Source organism: Hemitrygon akajei, chromosome 4 (assembly GCF_048418815.1).
Source record: "Hemitrygon akajei chromosome 4, sHemAka1.3, whole genome shotgun sequence".
Lineage (NCBI taxonomy): Eukaryota > Metazoa > Chordata > Chondrichthyes > Myliobatiformes > Dasyatidae > Hemitrygon > Hemitrygon akajei.
In genome coordinates this window covers 143502453-143522689 of record NC_133127.1, presented here as the reverse complement: position 1 = coordinate 143522689, position 20237 = coordinate 143502453, and the positions used below count along the sequence as shown (strand labels likewise).

General features: G+C 39.7%; 1 protein-coding gene across 1 annotated transcript in view; it reads right to left on the bottom strand.

Annotated features, from left to right (window-relative positions):
* Window positions 1-615: 615 nt before the first annotated feature.
* The window catches only part of eif5b (eukaryotic translation initiation factor 5B), a 63450-nt gene continuing 43828 nt past the window's right edge, over window positions 616-20237 (bottom strand). The window contains exons 19-24 of the mRNA XM_073043478.1: window positions 18282-18413; window positions 17922-17998; window positions 15772-15936; window positions 15363-15501; window positions 14916-15077; window positions 616-1375 (exon numbers count right to left, since the gene is read on the bottom strand). Coding sequence (XP_072899579.1) covers window positions 1268-1375; window positions 14916-15077; window positions 15363-15501; window positions 15772-15936; window positions 17922-17998; window positions 18282-18413 — 783 coding nt within the window. The 3' untranslated portion in view covers window positions 616-1267. The remainder of the gene's footprint in view (window positions 1376-14915; window positions 15078-15362; window positions 15502-15771; window positions 15937-17921; window positions 17999-18281; window positions 18414-20237) is intronic.

Genomic DNA, 20237 nt, shown 5'->3' with positions numbered 1-20237 from the left:
TTTTTAAAGAGAGCTTAATATGAGAACGGAGAAGACAAATACATACATTCAAACTTGAAAAAGCACAACGACAAATGTATGCAAGTCATAGTGATGGCAAAGGGAATCTGCACCCATATGTTGCATTCAACAATTCACCATATCCGGCCTAAGTCAATGATTTGAGGGATATTCAAATAGTAAAACTTGGTTTCAGTTTCTTCTAAGTCAGTTGGTCAGAACCTGTCCATATTACCACTACCTTTGCATTGGGAATTCAGTTCCATTGACACAAAAGATAGAATTAACTTCACTGTGACTGTAACTAGAGAGAGAATACACATTGCTGAAACAAAAAGAATGGCCATTGGGAGAAGTACTAGAAGATGACTGATGTTCTAAGAACAATAAAATAATTGGACTATGGAATATGGTGTATGGTGGAATTTGGTGCAATGAAGCCTTTCAAACAGTGGTAACACAACCAGCCATTATTATGGTCCCTTTTAAGACATTGTACTGTGTTTTTTCCTGTTCATATTTTTGGTGAGTCATTAGAGCTTTACTTAGTCAAGAATTATCCTCCACCTATCAATTATATTTGATTTTAGAATGATACATTACCAGAAATACAAATGTCATCATCTTCAGCTTTATTTGTGATTTCAGCTTTGAAAGTTTACAATCTGGGTCACACAACCATCAATTGTACAAACAATAAAAGGCTGCTCTATAGTTTCCCCCCACAATGCAGGTGGAATTCTCCTATTACCTAATTATCTATAAAATTTCATAGGCACAAAAGCAGAGTATGCGAAATGAAATGACTGAGAAAAGGAGTTCCTGGATGAAAGAAAAATTCGCTATATCCAAAATTACTTGTCAAAAAGGCTGTACACTGCTTCTGCACTGTAGTTCACAGGATTCAAACACTTTATTCATTATTTCACACAGTTAAAACGATTAGGGAGCACTACTTTCAAGTTCGATGTAATGAAAGGGAAGATTTTAAAAATACCAACTGGTACTGAAGGTAAGGGAGGAGCAGGAAAAATAACCAGGCACATTGAGAGTTGTAACAATATGTAAAACTGATCACTGTCAAACCAGTGCAAGTGTTTTGGTTTGTCATGGAAAACGTTTACTAGCTATAACCACTTTTTACTCTGGATTCTGGCTCTCAGCACTCCAGCGTGGCTTATTATTAAAGTCTTGTTGAAGCACAGACCTTAAATCACACTCAATTCTCCCTTTGCTGAAGTTTTGAAATGAAAACAAACTGCATTAGTTAGATAATTTCAAATACTTTCTTCAGTTCCATGATAAGCTGCCAATCAGACTTCTGCATCTCATCTCTGAACCAGTCTTTCAAGGCATCAATGGATTGTCGGCTGATCTGAAAAACAAAATATTACAATTCAACAGGCAAAGCTACAAAAGACCATTATTGTATATACTTTTTGGACAAAGACAAATGATTTTGTACTTCTAAGAATGATCAACTCTTTTGTAGTCTTCACTTTGATATGTTGTTCTTCCCTCTACAGCTTCATTTTCTTTGTATAATGGGCTTCAGTATTTGCAATCAGTCTTAGGAGTTTCAGCAACATGCTCCTCTAATATTTACATTTGGCATCTGTTTAATGTACACAAAGCTGTTATCACTTGTATTACTGTAGAAAGGCACAAAACTAGATAACTTTTTAAAAATTTTATGCACAGTGGCAGAACTTCAAACTCATTTTGTTGCCTTGAGGATTTGGGACTGTTTGTTTAAGGCAGATTAGATTCCTAGAGTCAGTTTCTCTCATTTCATTTTTATTAGGTATAAAAGTGATGTACAACAGTTCTAATGAAATGTCAACCAAAGCAGTAACGGTTTTCGATGCTGATTGAACCTGCTATGCTTTCTAGAATCCTTGCTTGGAGTTCATTTCATTAAACTATGAAGTGAAAAAATGATCGGCTATAGCCACAGTTTATCATGAGTTTAAACACTAGGTTGTTTTATCATTTTTAGACACAGTTGAGTTGCATTTATTAATGGTAGAAAAACACATTATGCATTAACTACTCTTCTTTATGTCATTTGAAAGTAGATCTAAATTCAGACTGAAGTTAAAACCATGCTTGGGATTTCCAGCATTTGCAGAATCTCTTGGTTAAGAGTGAAAGATATATATATCCTCTGATTCAAGTAAGGTTTTCAGCTTTTTGCTGTCCTCATGTAAACATAAATACCACTATTAAATACAATATATTTAAAATTGCAACATATTTCAAATGCATCCCAAGGTTAAAACAGATAGTCTTGAAATAATGAATTGCCACTAAGCAATATCGAATAATTTTACTGATCTTATTAATAACATTTGTATTAATAAGTTATAACAATTAATTTACCATAAAATGCTTAGCTAAAGTTTAATTACACAAAAAATAACATTTGAGAATAGAATATACAGAACATGTAATTTGAACATTTCATAGGACAATTACAATATACAATTTCTATTTAACATAGAAGCCAAACTACCATTTACCAGTGTAATTACTAAATTAATTCATTTTAATTAATTTCTTCAGTGATATTTTATTCATCACTATCAAAAGAAAACAGATGTGAACAAATTGTAAAATAGAAGTTTTAAATGAAGATAAAATTGTGTGTAAATAATCTAAAGACCAATAGGTCTTTTCCAGTTTAGGATCAAAATCAATACAGTGAAAGAAAGAAATAGATCCAGGACCTGTAATAGGAGCAGAGTGCCAGTTTGGGGACAATTAAAGTGATTCTGTTGTTATGTTATCCGCGAGCAGGGCTTAGCAGTGGACATAGAACATAGAATAGTACAGCACATTACAGGCCCTTCGGCCCACAATGTTGTGCCGACCTTCAAACCCTGCCTCCCATATAACCCTCCGCCTTAAATTCCTCCATATACCTGTCTAGTAGTCTCTTAAACTTCACTAGTGTATCTGCCTCCACCACTGACTCAGGCAGTGCAGTCCACGCACCAACCACTCTCTCTTAGTGAAAAACCTTCCTCTAATATCCCTCCTGAACTTCCCTCCCCTTACCTTAAAGCCATGTCCTCTTGTACTGAGCAGTGGTGCCCTGGGGAAGAGGCGCTGGCTGTCCACTCTGTCTATTCCTCTTAATATCTTGTACACCTCTATCATGTCTCCTCTCATCCTCCTTCTCTCCAAAGAGTAAAGCCCTAGCTCCCTTAATCTCTGATCATAATCCATACTCTCTAAAACAGGCAGCATCCTGATAAATCTCCTCTGTACCCTTTCCAATGCTTCCACATCCTTCCTATAGTGAGGCGACCAGAACTGGACACAGTACTCCAAGTGTGACCTAACTAGAGTTTTGTACAGCTGCATCATTACATCACGACTCTTAAACTCTATCCCTCGACTTATGAAAGCTAACACCCCATAAGCTTTCTTAACTACCCTAGCTACCTGTGAGGCAACTTTCAAGGATCTGTGGACATGTACCCCCAGATCCCTCTGCTCCTCCACACTACCAAGTATCCTGCCACTTACTTTGTACTCTGTCTTGGAGTTTATCCTTCCAAAGTGTACTACCTCACACTTCTCCGGGTTGAACTCCATCTGCCACTTCTCAGCCCACTTCTGCATCCTATCAACGTCTCTCTGCAATCTTCGACAATCCTCTACACTATCTACAACACCACCAACCTTTGTGTCGTCTGCAAACTTGCCAACCCACCCTTCTACCCCCACATCCAGGTTGTCAATAAAAATCACAAAAAGTAGAGGTCCCAGAACAGATCCTTGTGGGACACCACTAGTCACAACCCTCCAATCTGAATGTACTCCCTCCACCACGACCTTCTGCCTTCTGCAGGCAAGCCAATTCTGAATCCACCTGGCCAAACTTCCCTGGATCCCATGCCTTCTGACTTTCTGAATAAGCCTACCATGTGGAACCTTGTCAAATGCCTTACTAAAATCCATGTAGATCACATCCACTGCACTACCCTCATCTATATGCCTGGTCACCTCCTCAAAGAACTCTATCAGGCTTGTTAGGCATGATCTGCCCTTCACAAAGCCATGCTGACTGTTCCTGATCAGACCATGATTCTCTAAATGCCCATAGATCCTATCTCTAAGAATCTTTTCCAACAGCTTTCCCACCACAGATGTAAGGCTCACTGGTCTATAATTACCTGGACTATCCCTACTACCTTTTTTGAACAAGGGGACAACATTTGCCTCCCTCCAATCCTCCGGTACCATTCCCGTGGACAACAAGGACATAAAGATCCTAGCCAGAGGCTCAGCAATCTACCAGCACAGAACAATAGACCAGCACAGGAATGTACAGATAAAATGCAGTCACAAACAAGTCAAAAAATCCTCAAGTCTGCTTCACGTCTGCAGAGAATGAGAGTGTTTCTCTGTGAACTAAGCACCTAAATGAACTTTAGGTTACAGAGGACGGTAAATAGAGAGCTGCAGGACCAACTTGGAAAGAACCAGATGCATTAAAATTTGATAGCCTTTGAGCTATTTGCAACAACTCTTTCTCCAAGGTTAGAGTTGTGGCTATAACAGATGGCAGATTTCTGTGCTGTTATCCTTGAAGCAAAGCAATTGCAAACATTTGTCAGCACTGCCATTCAGGCTGACATACCATTCTCCAAATGAATATAGTTTTCTTGTGAGTGTTCTCTTCAACCTCCTCCATCTTCTAGCAAAAGTATTGTGTATTCATCACTCATTATCCTAGTCAAGCTGGATCCCAGAAGGAAGACCTGCCGTGTTACCAGGTCCAGATGTAACAGATTTGTTCAGGAGAGACACAGCTGGGGAACAGCATGTTTGGCCAATGAGTCCACACTGAGCAACCACCTAATTGCACTAATTCTAAATTAATCGCATTTTATCTCCCCACATTTTCATCAGCTCTCCTCCCCTCCACATTCTACATATTAGGAACAATTTACAGTGGTCTGTAGAAGCCATGTTTCTATTTTCTGTTTGTCTGTTGCACATTTATTATGTTAATCTGTCATGTGGGTGAGGGTGTGGCAGAGGTGAATGAGTATAGTTATGTTTTCACACTTTGTCTAAGTACAGTTTAATCTGGTTAGAGCCAAGGAGTGAGCCGGTGGGTGATATTTTTGTTGACCGCTAAGGTTGTTTACATACATTAATTTTTATATTATGCTCATTGGAACATTAATCTTGCTTTATTGCTAGTTTTAGTTGTTAGTTTTTTTAAAATTGGTATAAGATTGCTTGTCTTTGCCCGACCGAAAATACATTTTTAAATTTGGAACTTTGTTATTTTGGAAGCTCATCATCCAGTGTCAGCAGTTTTGGTTTCTTTCCAAGTAACTGCTGCATCTTGTCAATAAAAGTGATACCAAATGAACACCGGTCTACGGCAAAGGACTGCCTCAGATGTGCTGGCGAGTTCGTAATCACAACCCCAGCAGCTTGTGGCAAGTAAACAACCTATTAGCTGATTCATGCTGTGCATTTGTGCTCTGAACAGTTTTGGCTGGGAGGTGCATTGAGGACCATTCCTCAGTTATGTTGTGTTTGTCTGAGGATTCGTCGCTTTGTTTTATTGAAGTGCAGATGTTTGATTTTGAAGACTGTTTGTTCAGTCTGGTTTAAGCACTGTGGATGCGCGGACAGTTTGTTTGATGCCTATATTTATTGAATCGAATACCGCCAGTGCGTTTTGCGAACAAATATCATTGTGAGTGGCACAACAAGGAGGAAATAACATGAGTGAATTGAAGCATTGAACTGACATCAATGACCCTCAAATCAGGGCTGGCAAAAGAGAAATTGTACTCTTTTCAAAAGCTTTAGTGGGTAGAATTGAACGTCTTCAAAAGGAGTACTTAACAAATGTAAACAAAATTAAAGGTTTAATACCATCAAATAAGGATCTTAAGGGAAATAAGGAAAATGCCTTACAAGTGTAATCTTGAGGACTTGACCCAAACATGTTTCATTGAAGATTATGTTGCTGAAACAAGTGAATAGTGAATTGAATTGACTATTTCTTACATCCTTCACGAGGAATAAAAATCTTAATGTTACGTCTGTCTAAATGTGCAATCATAGTAATTAATAATAATTTATAATAAATAGAACTGTCAACGTAACATAGAAATACACTCAAATCAGCGTGAGTTAATCAGTCTGATGGCCTGGTGGAAGAAGCTGTCCTGGAGCCTGTAGGTCCTGGCTTTTATGCTGCGGTACCGTTTCCCAGATGGTAGCAGCTGGAATAGATTGTGGTTGGGGTGACTCAGGTCCCCAAAGATCCTTCCAGCCCTTTTTTCACACCTGTCTTTGTAAATGTCCTGAATCATGGGAAGTTCACAACTACAGATGCACTGGGCTGTCCACACCACTCTCTACAGAGTTCTGCAATTAAGGGACATACAGTTTCCACACCAGGCAGTGATGCAGCCAGTCAGGATGCTCTCAATTTTGCCCCGTAGAAAGTTCTTAGGATTTGTGGCCCATACCAAACTTACTCAACCATCTGAGGTGAAAGAGGCGCTGTTGGGCCTTTTTCACCACATAGCTGGTGTGTACAGACCACATGAAGTCCTCTGATGTGGATGCCAAGGAACTTAAAGCTGTTTACCCTCTCAACTCCAGATCCATCAATGTCAATAGAGATCAGACCGTCTCCATTCTTCTTGTAATCCACAACCAGCTCCATTCTTTTTGCAACATTGAGGGAGAGGTTGTTTTCTTGAAACCACTGTGTCAGAGAGATGCCTTCTTCCCTGTAGGTCACTTCATTATTGTGAGATTAGGTCAATCAATGCAGTGTCATCGGCAAATTTAACTAGCAGATTCTGTATCTGAATGCACAAAGTGTCAGAAATAAGGTGGATGAGCTTGAAGCTCAGGTGCGAATGGGTAACTATGATGTTGTTGGGATAACGGAGACATGGCTGCAGGGAGATCAGACCTGGGAAATGAATGTGCAAGGGTATACGTGCTATCGTAGGGACAGAAATGTGGGCAGAGGGGGTGGGGTGGCCCTGTTGGTGAGGAATGAGATTCAGTCCTTTGCAAAGGGGGACATAGGATCAGGAGAAGTGGAGTCTGTGTGGATAGAATTGAGGAACAGTAAGGGCAAAAGGACCCTAATGGGTGTTGTCTATAGGCCACCAAACAGTAGCATGGATATTGGGTGCAAGTTGAATAGGGAGTTAACATTGGCATGTGGCAAAGGTAATGTCGCAGTAGTTATGGGGGATTTCAACATGCAGGTGAACTGGGAGAATCAGGTTGGTGCTGGACCCCAGGATAGGGAGTTTGTAGAGTGCCTAAGGGATGCATTCTTGGAACAGCTTGTACGAGAGCCGACCAGGGACAAGGCTATTCTGGATTTGGTGTTATGTAATGAACAGGATTTGATAAGCGATCTTGAAGTAAAGAAGCCATTAGGAGGTAGTGATCATAATATGATAAGTTTTTACCTGCAATTTGAGAAGGATAAGGGCAGCTCAGAGGTGTCAGTATTGCAGTTGAACAAAGGAGACTATGGAGCCATGAGGGAGGAGCTGGCCAAAGTTAACTGGATGGATATCCTAGCAGAAAAGACAGTGGAACAGCAATGGCAGGTATTCTTGGGAATAATGCACAAAGTGCAAAATCAGTTCATCCCCCAGAGAAGGAAGGATTCAAAGGGGGGAAAAGGGGCCACAGTGGTTGACAAAGGAAGTCAGAGATTGCATAGCATTAAAAAAAAAGGAAGTATGACAGAGCTAAGGTGAGGGGGAGGACAGATGATTGGGAAATTTTTAAGGAACAACAGAACTTAACTAAAAAGGCAATAAGGGGAGAAAAAAATGAGGTACGAACGCAAGCTAGCCAGGAATATAAAGGAGGATAGCAAAAGCTTTCTTAGGTATGTGAAGAGTAAGAAGATAGTTAAGAACAATGTTGGGCCCTTGAAGAATGAATTGGGTGAAATTGTTATGGGAAACAGAGAAATGGCAGAAGAATTTAATAAGTGCTTTAGATTTGTCTTCACTAAGGAAGACACAAGCAATCTCCCAGATGTATGGATGGGCCAAGGACATAAGGTAACAGAGGAAATGAAACAGATTGACATTAGGAAGGAAACAGTGATGAGTAGACTGATGGGACTGAAGGCTGACAAATCCCCAGGTCCAGATGGTCTGCATCCTAGGGTACTAAAGGAGGTGGCCCTGGAAATTGCGGATGCATTGGTAATCATTTTCCAATGTTCCTTAGATTCAGGATCAGTTCCTGAGGATTGGAGAATGGCTAATGTTATCCCACTTTTTAAGAAAGGAGGGAGGGAGAAAACAGAGAACTATCGACCTGTCAGCCTAACATCAGTAGTGGGGAAGATGCTAGAGTCCATTATTAAAGATGAAATAGTGGCATATCTAGATAGCAGTGATAGGATTGGGCCGAGTCAGCATGGATTTACCAAGGGTAAATCATGCTTGACTAATCTATTGTTTTTCGAGGATGTAACCAGGAAGTTAGACAAGGGAGATCTAGTGGATGTAGTCTACCTCGATTTTCAGAAGGCATTTGATAAGGTCCCACATAGGAGATTGGTGGGTAAAATCAAAGCTCATGGCATTGGGGGGGGAAGACATTGACATGGATAGAAAACTGGTTGGCAGATAGAAAGCAAAGGGTAACGGTGAATGGGTGTTGCTCGGAATGGCAGGTGGTGACTAGTGGGGTGCCACAGGGCTCGGTATTGGGATCACAGCTGTTTATGATTTATGTCAACGATTTAGATGAAGGCATTGAGAATAACATCAGCAAGTTTGCTGATGATACCAAGCTGGGTGGCAGTGTGACATGTGATGAGGATGTTAGGAGAATTCAGGGTGACTTGGATAGGCTGGGTGAGTGGGCAGATACTTGGCAGATGACGTTTAATGTGAATAAGTGTGAGGTTATCCACTTTGGGAGTAAGAACAAGAAGGCAGATTATTATCTGAGTGGTGTAGAGTTAGGTAAGGGAGAAATATAAAGAGATCTAGGAGTCCTTGTTCATCAGTCACTGAAGATGAATGAGCAAGTGCAGCAGGCAATGAAGAAGGATAATGGAATGTTGGCCTTTATTACAAAGGGAATTGAGTACAAGAGCAAGGAAATCCTCTTGCATTTGTACAGGGCCCTGCAGAGACCACACCTGGAGTACTGTGTACAGTTTTGGTCTCCAGGGTTAAGGAAGGACATCCTGGCTGTAGAGGAAGTGCAGCGTAGATTCACAAGGTTAATTCCTGGGATGTCAGGACTGTCTTATGCAGAGAGGTTAGAGAGACTGGGCTTGTACACACTGAAATTAAGGCGATTGAGAGGGGATCTGATTGCAACATATAAGATTATTAAGGGATTGGACAAGATAGAGGCAGGAAATATGTTCCAGATGCTGGGAGAGTCCAGTACCAGAGGGCATAGTTTGAGAATAAGGGGTAGGCCATTTAGGACAGAGTTAAGGAAAAACTTCTTCTCCCAGAGAGTTGTGGGGGTCTGGAATGTACTGCCTCGGAAGGCAGTAGAGGCCAATTCTCTGGATGCTTTCAAGAAGGAGCTAGATAGGTATCTTATGGATAAGGAAATCAAGGGATATGGGGACAAGGCAGGAACCGGGTATTGATAGTAGATGATCAGCCATGATCTCAGAATGGCGGTGCAGGCTCAAAGGGCCGAATGGTCTACTTATGCACCTATTGTCTATTAGAGCTGTGAGTGGCGACACACGGGCATACAGGAGTAAAGAGAGAGTCAGAGGGGTGGAAGTGAGGGAGCCCATTCTTACCACCAGCCAGCAATCCGACAGGAAGTCCGGAATCCAGCTGCAAAAGGCAGGGTCACGGCTGAGGTCTCTGAGCTTCCTGTCGAGCCTGGACGGAATTATGGTGTCGAATGCTGAACTGTAGTCCAAGAACAGCATTCTCACATAAGCATTAGAATGTGTGTCTCACTTTCCATCAGACAATGTTTCTCAAACTCCAAGGCATGTATTGACTATGCTTATAGCAGAGGGCCTACAGGATGATGTACACCTGAGTGACAGTGTATCAAATGTCAGTGCCCAAAATTCTGCTGCAGGCAAAGCAACTTCTGTATCTACCATCTCCTCTAGCATTAAAATGGAGGCTGATTTAGCAGCACTGATCACACAGCAACAATGATTGAAGGACAAACATGCTCTGGAAGAGCAAGAGGAAAAGCTATAGAAAAGGAAGCAGCTGCTTAAGTTGCAGGAAGGAAGTGCCACACAGGCGGCCAAAGTTAATGTGCTAAGGGCTTCAAGTGTGGCAACTGCTAGAAGTGCTCCAGCAGGACAGTCCTATGGTGTGAGTTCCTAAACTGAAATGGCACAAAGAAAAACAAAAACAGTCAATGTTGATTCATTTGTTCCTCAAGTGTCTGAGAAACATGAACATAACCCTCAAGAGGTAGTTCAGAATGCTCACACTCAGCCTGCACTAAGAACGTACTCTAAAGCTACTTCATATCCCAGCTATTGAAGGGCTCATGAGGACATTCACTTACAGCATGGAAACACTCTCGTTTCAGATGATAGATGTCAGAATAGTATTACTGATATTATGAGGAAGCAAAATGAAATAGCAACCTTAATGGCACAACAATGCATTTCATCTTTGCCTTAAAGAGAGATTCAAATCTTCGATGGTGTACCTTTGCAGTATCATGCATTCATGAGGGCTTTTGAAAATAGCGTGGAAAGCAAAACTGACAGCTATGGTGACTATTTCCTTGAACAGGACTAGCGAACTTGTCAGAAGTTGCCAGCATGTTGACCCTAAGGAAGGATATGTAAAGGCTAAGGATTTACTACAGGAACATTTTGGTAATGAACAGAAAAATGCATCCCCATATATGCAAAAGGTGCATTCTGGGTATCTATCAAACATGAAGGTGTGAAAGATCCTCAAGACTACCATCTTTTTCTGTTGTAACGCCACAGAAGTGCAGTACATGCACGAGCTGGACATGCCTGCTAATATGTCAACTGCCGTAAAGTAATTGCCTTATGTGCTTAGGAACATATGGAGAACGGTGGAGTGCAAACTGCAAGAAAGGCACATCTGAAAGATTACTTTCACTGACATTGCTCATTTTATTGAAAGACAAGTAAAGATCACTACAGACCCACTATTTAGGAATATACAGGATGCTACATCATGTGCAGTGGCAGCTTTGCCACGACTGTGTCCACTGCGAGAAGTAAAGCTAAAACTGAACCTGGAACTAATGGAAGGGAAACGGTGTAGTTGGCCAAAGGTGTTTTGTCTGTTCTGTGAGGCTGAACACACTTTTGATTTGTGCCCTCAGCTGGAGAAAAGGACTCCGTGAGAAGATTACCTTACTTTTTTTTTTAAAAAGTGTCCGCTTTGGTTGTTTGTGTACAGGACACATCAGCAGCAATTCAGGATGCATCTTTCATTCAAGGTATGCAGAGGCAAGCATCCCTACGTACTTCATATTCACTAATGAAAAGGGTGCAGAATCAAAACAAGCCATGAAAGAATCAGATACAGCAATGAGTAGTGCCCTGGTACTTAATGGCCTTACAGGGACTGGCAATCATGATTGCAAACTTCCCGCAACCCCAGTAAAAGGCAATGGTTATTCATGCTTTCCTATATCAAGGAAGTACAGTAGTGTTCTGCACAGTGGGCCTCATGAACAAGCTCAAGCTCACAGGAAAAAGGACACACATTCTCTTATGCACCATGGGGCAAGATCATGAGTAGCTACATCGTTTCAGTACTGGAAGTGGCTAGCTTAGATAGTGAAAATTATTGTGAACTACTTAATATATGTAGGAAAGGACACCTGTCCACAAAGGGAACATTCCACGACAGAGGGATCTCCAAAGATCATCTCATCTGAAATGTGTCCATTTGCCATAGTTTGACTCAGAAATTGAGCTGCTCATAGGGACAAACATGCCTAAAGCACTGGAGCTGTTGCAGTGATTTGCAGTGTTAATGATGGACCTTGTGCAATTGGAACAATGTTGGGTTGGGCTGTGAATGGACCACTGAAAAGAGGCAATGGTGATGGGAGAAACAGTGCAAAGCCAGAGCTGACAGTTTTGAACTTGGATGAGCTTTGGCAGCAGCAGCTCAGGGCAGACTTCCCTGAATGCAGTCAGTATGAACAACCTGGTTTGTCAAGAAAAGACCACAAGTTTATGGAGCTGGTTACAAATCTTGCAAAACTGGAGGATGCCACTACCAGGTTAGTTTACACCTTTGAGAAAGAATGAAGGTTAACATGCCAAATATAGGAAGATTGCTGAATGGTGTGCGCTAAATCTGAGGAAAACATTTAAGGAGGATTTGTCATTTCACACTGACTACACAGCTTTCATGAAGGATGTCATCTGCAAAGGTTATGGCCAAAGAATGCCAGCAGAGGATTTGAAATGCAGTGATGGCAAAGTCTGGGGTATATTCCATATCATGGTGTTTACCACCCCAGAAAAGGGAAACTTTTGTGTTGTGTTTGACTGTGGAACGACTTTTCAGGGAATATCACAATGCTCAGCTTTTACAAGACCAGATCTTACTAGCTCACTGATTGGAGTCATAACCAGATTCATAAAAGAAACAGTGGTGATCATGGCCGATATTTAATCAGTGTTTCATTAGTTAAAAGTACTACTGAGGCTTCTCTGACGACAACCTCAGCCAAAATATGGTGGACTGTAGAATGGTGGTACATCTCTTTGGAGCAACTTGATCACCAAGTAGCGCCAACTTCACTCTTAAGAAATATGCAGAAGACAGTGGAGAACAGTTCAGCCACAAGGCTGTGGATAGGCTCTGCATTGCTTCTACATTGATGGCTGCCTTGTGTCAGTCCCTGAGGAAGAATCAGTGTTGCTATTCATGACCTTGTATCCATTTGTGCTCAAGGCAGCTTTCGACTTACAAAGTGGATAAGCAACAGACAGATGGCTCACTATGGCACCGGAAGAGTAAAGAGTAAAAGACATGAAGGATTTGGATCAGGATACATCTTCAATTGAGAGAGTGCTGGGTATGCAATGGTGCATCCAGTCCAATACTTTCAAGTTTAAGATCACGATCTAAGATAAACCACTCACCCAAAGCAGAATCCTCTCCACAGTTAATTCCATCTGTGATTCTTTAGGAATCCAGAGGTGCTATCTGCTAAGATCTATGTAGGAAAGAGTTCGGCTGGGATTACACTATACCAATATCAATTGCTCATGAGTGGACACGCTGGCTGGCAGAAATTGTCTGTTTAAAGACTTCAAAGTTGTTAAATGTTTGAAGCCCCTAGAATGTGGAAAAGTTACTGCTGCACAGTTACACCACTTTACAGACACAAGTGAAGATCGCTGTGGATCAGTGACCCACCTATTGCAGCACAACATACACTCTCAGGTACACTGTGCTTTTATCATGGGAAAATCTAGGATAGCTCCATTGAAGTCAATTTCTATCCCTCATGTATGGACATGATGTGGAGGAAGGAGGTGCACATACAACTTCACGACTCAATGTTTTGAACTGACAGTACTTCTGTGCTGAAGTATATAAAGAATGAAACTTACAGGCTCTGATATTAAGATGTTTATCCTTGAAGATTTCATGTCTCCTATTGCTGTTCGATGTAGTTGTAATTACTATAGTGTAATAATTAGGGGCTGGGATGTAGGAGCCATGTATCTGTTTCAGTCTGTTTTGTTCTTTGTGTTGCGTGTTTGTTGTGGTAATCTGTCACGTGGGTTGTAGTGTGGTAGAAACAAATGAGTATTTAGGTATTCACACTTTGTCTAAGTTGAAACATTAATTTTGCTATATCACTAGTTTTAGTTTCGTGCTCTTTGTAAAATCGCTACTAGATCGTTCATCTTTACAATAAGGAATCAAACATACTTTTTTCAATTTGGAAATTATTTTGGAAATACGTCAGTCTGAACGGTTCTGATTTATTTTCAAGTAGCCACTACACTGGCCAATTAACCTACCAACCCACAACATCGCTGGGAGGAATCCCAAGTGATTACATGTAGAACATACAAATTCCACATAAACATGCTCAGGATTGTACCTGTCTCCCCACTGCTGAGAGACAGCAACTCTACTGCCTGTATTGAAGTCAGCAAAATACTTCAGTATCCGCAACTTGATTATGAAGGCACACACTGGTCTTGGTAATAGCCAGAGAAATAAAACAACCACTGAACTGTCAGCAAGCGATGATCCATTTCAATTGTACAACTGGGTAGCAGTGTTCTTCTTGACAAATAGACAATGCGCAACAGTATGAAGTTAATAGAGGACAGTATTTGGAGAAGTGATCACCAAAATGATAACATGGCATCAAATCATCAATGCAACTATGATCATGTTGTGCTATATACTTCCAGCAAACCTTAACTACTTTTAAAAATGAGCAGCCAGCTGAAAATGTGGCGACAACAAAGGCAGGCAATTTCAAGTCTACTTACTTCCATATGCACAACAGCAAGGAGCTGTTCCCAGTGAAGAACAGGAAAATAGTTATAGGAGTAAACTGGATCTTTGTACAGCTTGGGAGTTGCTGCCAAGTTTCCCAAGATAGATACTGGGCACCATTGTTGTCTGAACATTGAACAGCTAAATGCATTCATATGTGGATTTGTTCAGAATAAGTGCAGTGATTTAATTGCAAAGTTATTATTTCTTATGGAATTGAGTATTGCTTCTCCTAGTAATGAAGCACAAATAACAACAGTCAAGTTTATTCATCCCTTTGGGTCTTTTAAAGAAATAATCCTGCACCACCACAATTGAAGTGCCAACTTCCATTGGCAGGGAGAAAGATAAAACAACTTCAAGAAATACAGGCATACAAAACAAACATACCTTGCTGACAAGAAAGTCTGAAGCTTCAAAGTGCCGTCCATACATTTTCGGAGATTCTCCAGGTATAGGTTCTATTTTAACACAGACCTCCTGACCTTTCCGGGCAACGTCAACTTGTTTATGATTCACTTCTATACTGGTAACAACTCCAATATCAATAAACTAGAAGAAATAAGTTGTCATTAGGTTCCACTGCAGACAGGATAATAGCAGAAGGGTCAAATCATAAGACCCTTATATGACCCATTAATCTATATGCCTCTAATTGTATTAAATAATCTGACATTAATTCACACTCAATTTTCCTGGTATTTAATTATGCACGTTTCTACAAACAAACTAAAAAGCCACAGACAAGTTGATAAATGTTACAAAATTAAAATTTAGAGAGAGTGTTCTTTTGTTGTTAAACAAAAGTATTAAGATGTGAAACCAGTCAAAACTCACATTTTTTGAAGGAACACATATTGGAGTGCCTTGCTTCAGAAGGCCAGCTTCTATTACAACTCCTATTACAATTGGATCTCGAGAATTAAAAATGAACTGAGGAATAATTCGTAGTTTTGAAGGAAAAACAGCTATATGCCTATAAAGCAAAATTCAGATATCAAAAAAATGGAAGAGCAAGGATCAAGCTTACAAAAATGTGATTTGAAAATTCATATGCACATATTTAAGACAATGAGCACCCTGGTAAAAGAACTTGGACCATATTTTGCAGTCACCAGTTTCCCTGTCATGGCTCTTAAAGGAACAAAGCCTTCATGATAAAGATGACATCACAAAATCTAAATTATATGAAAGGAAAAACTGGTTACATAATACCCTTCAATATATTTAGCTGCCCTGAACTTACTTGAATTCTTCCTGCTTTTGTTTTTTGTAATCCTGTCTGTATTTTGTGAAAGCATCAAATAAATGGTAGATAATTTCTGCACTGAAGATCCTTACTCCGAGTGAATCAGCAAGCTCCTGGGAATCACGTTCAATCTTCACGTCAAAAGCAAGAATAACTGAGTACCTACAAATATATTGAAGTTAAAAACAGATCAATTCATTATACAAGACTGAACCTCAGCAGATTACAGAGTACAAACATTATAATTTTCTTAGGAAAGGAAATTCACACTATTGAACCATCCCCACCATTTTGTTGGCCAAAGCCTTTTAATTTCTGCTGTCTGTTCCCATTCATCCACAATTCTCCATATTTAATCTTCTCTATATTTTGTTCCATAATCTTAAAATTGTATGCAAACCAATTTCTTTTTAAATCTAGGATTATGTTCCTATATGTCTCCTACTAAAGAGAAAAAACTTACTTATTTCACTTAATCAAATTTAGGGATTTCCCAAGTTTACCTAGTTTTTCCAACAAAGCTAATTTATTTTCTTTCAGGTGTCACCATGATGAAATATCAAAGTCAACACTTTTCTATGATGCACACTTCAAATTCTAATTCAAAGCCTCCAAATGAAGTCTTCCCATTTGTCTATACAGATACAATTGTACTTTATTCTATTTAAGTCATAGCAATGCAAATAACATGCAAAGATCCTTTTTCCTCTCCACCTCTTCCAGATAGATCAGTTATGATTAACAAACATTCACAGTCCTGTCTCAGGTATTGGAACCCATGTTCTAAGAGCTAACTAGTGGACAATAGCCTAGCGGACAAGGCTATGTAGTTGATAAGATTCCAATACAAGCAACAATAAACTATATGAACCATACAACAGCCCCATGCATTCAACTAATGCTGCAGAATATCAATATTTTGTCATAAAGCCAGTTATACATGGGTTTGTTAAATTACCACATAAGACAGTTTCAATAATTTAGCAGACTGAAAAGGAATAAAGCATTCAATATTCATTTAATATATCTGCTTCACATCTATGCTTAATTTTTTGAGGGATGCAATAAATGTTTAGAACACAAGAATAGTCTCATCACTTAAAATGACATTTAACCTAATTTCTGAGCAGCCTTTAGGAGATTAATCAGGGAAGAATTCAGAACTCCAGGGTTGAGGCCATTAAGAAGATCCAGCAGAGCTTTGGGCCATACTGAAACGTGAACAATTCCGATTGGGCTTAGCAAGCCACATACCCTGAGAAAAAATTGTCAAAATAAAAACACGGGGTCACAGGCACCAAAAAAAAAAGACAATATTCCAGATTTTTGAGGCTTAGTGAAGGCTTAGTCATTGAAGTCAGAATTTGGTAAATTTTTGTCTGATATTAAGGAAATAAAGAGATATGGCACTAGTGCAGAAAGTTGCACTAAGGTAAAACATTAGCCAATGATCTTATTGTACAATGGGGCAGCTGTGAAAGGCCAAACAGCCTACATCTGATTCTATTTCTCTGTGTTCTAACCTGCATAAATAAAATACTGATCAGGCCACAAGTAGGATACTACATCTATTTGAGAACTAAGTGAAAGTCTTAGAGCCTACTGAGACAATCAGAATGATGAATTTTAGCAAGGTTAGGCTGGAGATATTTTCTTTGGAGCAACGAAGATTGAGAAGATTTGGTAATAGCAGGGTCAGATGCCGTAAATAAAAGGGAAGTTCCCAGCACCTAGCTGGATGAAAGGTACAAGGTGAGGAATGAGGAATGCAAGGAAAAAAGAAAACTTTTTTTAAAACTCTGAGTTATGATCTGAAATTCAATGCCTGATTGGAGACAGGAAATAAATTCATCAAAACCTTCAAGAGGGTTAGGACCCAGAGAGAATAACTGGAGGACTACATGGATAAATTGGAGAGAACAAATATATCATTGGAATTAATGAGCCCTCTGTCTCAAACAATTCCAGGATTTCATCAATTTTCTCTTCATTATTCTGGACATATTACAGAAAGTTTATCTACAAAGCATTGCTAAGAGAATCACTTTTAAAGTTATTAGATGTGAAATGGCAAAAGGCTTAATTTTGCTCTATTTTAAATGTTCTGCACAAAATATTGAATTTTTAACACCTTGTGTGACACTTACTGAGGATCATGTTCAAGCATTGCTGAAGATTTCATTACGTCTTTTTTATGGACAGGTCCAATGTTAATTCCAGCATACTGAAAAAGAAACAGACTTAAATCAAAGGAGAATCTGAGCACTGTGATTAATTCACTGGATAAGAATCATTGTTCTGGACACAAAAGTATGAAACCTGGTATGCAACTGGGGATTTTAAATTCAATTAAGTGGCTAAAAAAATCTGATTCGTTCATGTCTTTACTGGAAGATCATCATCCCAATCTGGTTTGGTTTTTATCCAAGCTCTAGTGAAATGCAATTTTTGCATATAACATAAAAAAGTGGATTTTGAAAAATAAATTTAAATTTTTTAATACATACTGGCACATTTGACTGTCGAAGGAATTCTAAGAGTGCTTCCAAAGAGCCCAGCGTCGAAGCTTGTACATAAACACCTTTCTCCTCTAGTTTAATAGAACTCAGCGTTTGTTTCAGTTCATGCTCCAGCTCATCCTGTTAACGACAGCATAATTATTGTCATTTTTTTAAGCAGTTGAATTTTTTTAAGATTAAGAACTACTCAAGTTACAAAAGTACAAATATTCCCAAAATACATATACTGTATACCTCTAATTTCTTTGAAAACATAATAGGCATGCAAGCTTTTCATCTAACTATACACCAGTTTCTGTACTGAACAAAATGCTCTCAAGTACCTCTCAATATTAAACGTCAATTACAAGGTAAAACCTGAATACATGGTCCTGAAGAAAAAGTAAACAGTACTAGTCAATTTAAATCTTGCTCGCAGATAAAATAATTATTAAATTATGCTACTGGACATCATAAAGTGGATTCTTGATAAGAAGCCAGATGGTGCTGCAGCGAAATTTGCAAGCTATCATTTCAATTCAAATGTGCTATGAAACATGGAAGTCAGAAGAGTACAAGGCTGATACCTATCTGCCTGTCCTGCCACTCTACATCTGGATTCACTATCCTAGCTGGCAGAAGGGAGAGATGCTGAACGCATTCAGGCTCACAACTCTACACCAACCAAGTCGAACACAAGTATGATCATATTCGTTTGAATGAGCTCACAGACATAATAAAGGAAGTGCAGGATATATCTCCCCCCTCCCGCCCCCAAGAACTTTCTAGTAATTACCATGATGCATTTAATTTATCAATACTCAACATGTCCTGAATTGTTTTTGAAAAATTATAATTGAAAATTTTTAGACCACTTGAAAGTTTTTAAATATGATGGACTATCAGATAAAGGACCAGCTCTTGTATCCTTAGCAGATTAGTGTAGGCTGACAGATTAACGAAAAAAACTCCAATTTACTTTGTGCACTTAAACATCTTGGCAGTAAGTTACCAAAAAAAAGTGGGGGGGAAAAAATCAATAAGCAAAACTAAAGCAAACAGACGAAATATTTAACTAAGTACTTATCACATTACAGGAAAGCAGCCAACTTCCACGCACCGGGATGTGTCAGATATTTCTAACACAAGAAAACATTTGGGTACATTTATCATTGTTTTGTAAGTTAATTTTTGTTACAAAAAATTTGAAGTTTTTTAATATGCTGATTGTGATCAGCTATTATGACAATTGTTATGAATGTACCACAGCTCTGAGGGGCCGAAGGGTGCAGGACCAGCCCCCTCCTTCCGGAGAATCACAAGATCGCTATTAATTCGGGTCTTGGACCCAGGAAATGAGAGACAATGCAATGGATTTGACCATTGTTCTTAGAGACACCTGTGTGAATTGCAACTTTATACTACCTGCCAGCTATCAGGGACATGGACACCCTCGGGCAATGTGGGGTGGGGATTGTATCACCCTACCTTGATTGACATCTACAAATCTGCCGGTCACGATAAAAAGGGGACTGCAGGAGGCAGTACCCCAGCGACGCACCAGAAGGAGACCATCGCTCATCGCTCCCGTGATGAAGGGAAGCTGTTCGGGAGCCACGTGTGATTTGGTTCCCCTAGCTTGGGGAACGAGTGGCTGATAACACCGAAAAGGACTTCGAACTGACAACGGGGAACCCACGTTCCCGATTCAACGAGTTGAGTCCAAAAGGCTGGCAAGTTTATTTTCTCTCTCCAACACGTGAGACCCCAGCAGTCCCCAAAAGGCTAAAAGCCTGCATGAACTTCAGAGACTTTGATATTTCCATCAGACAATAGTTTTACCCCTAGACAAACGATAGAGCTACTTCTTAATGTTGATTATTACTATACCCGCGCTTTAGATTGAGAATTGACGACGTACATTATCTGAATGTTTGTATTAACCTTACTTTTGTGCCCCTTCAT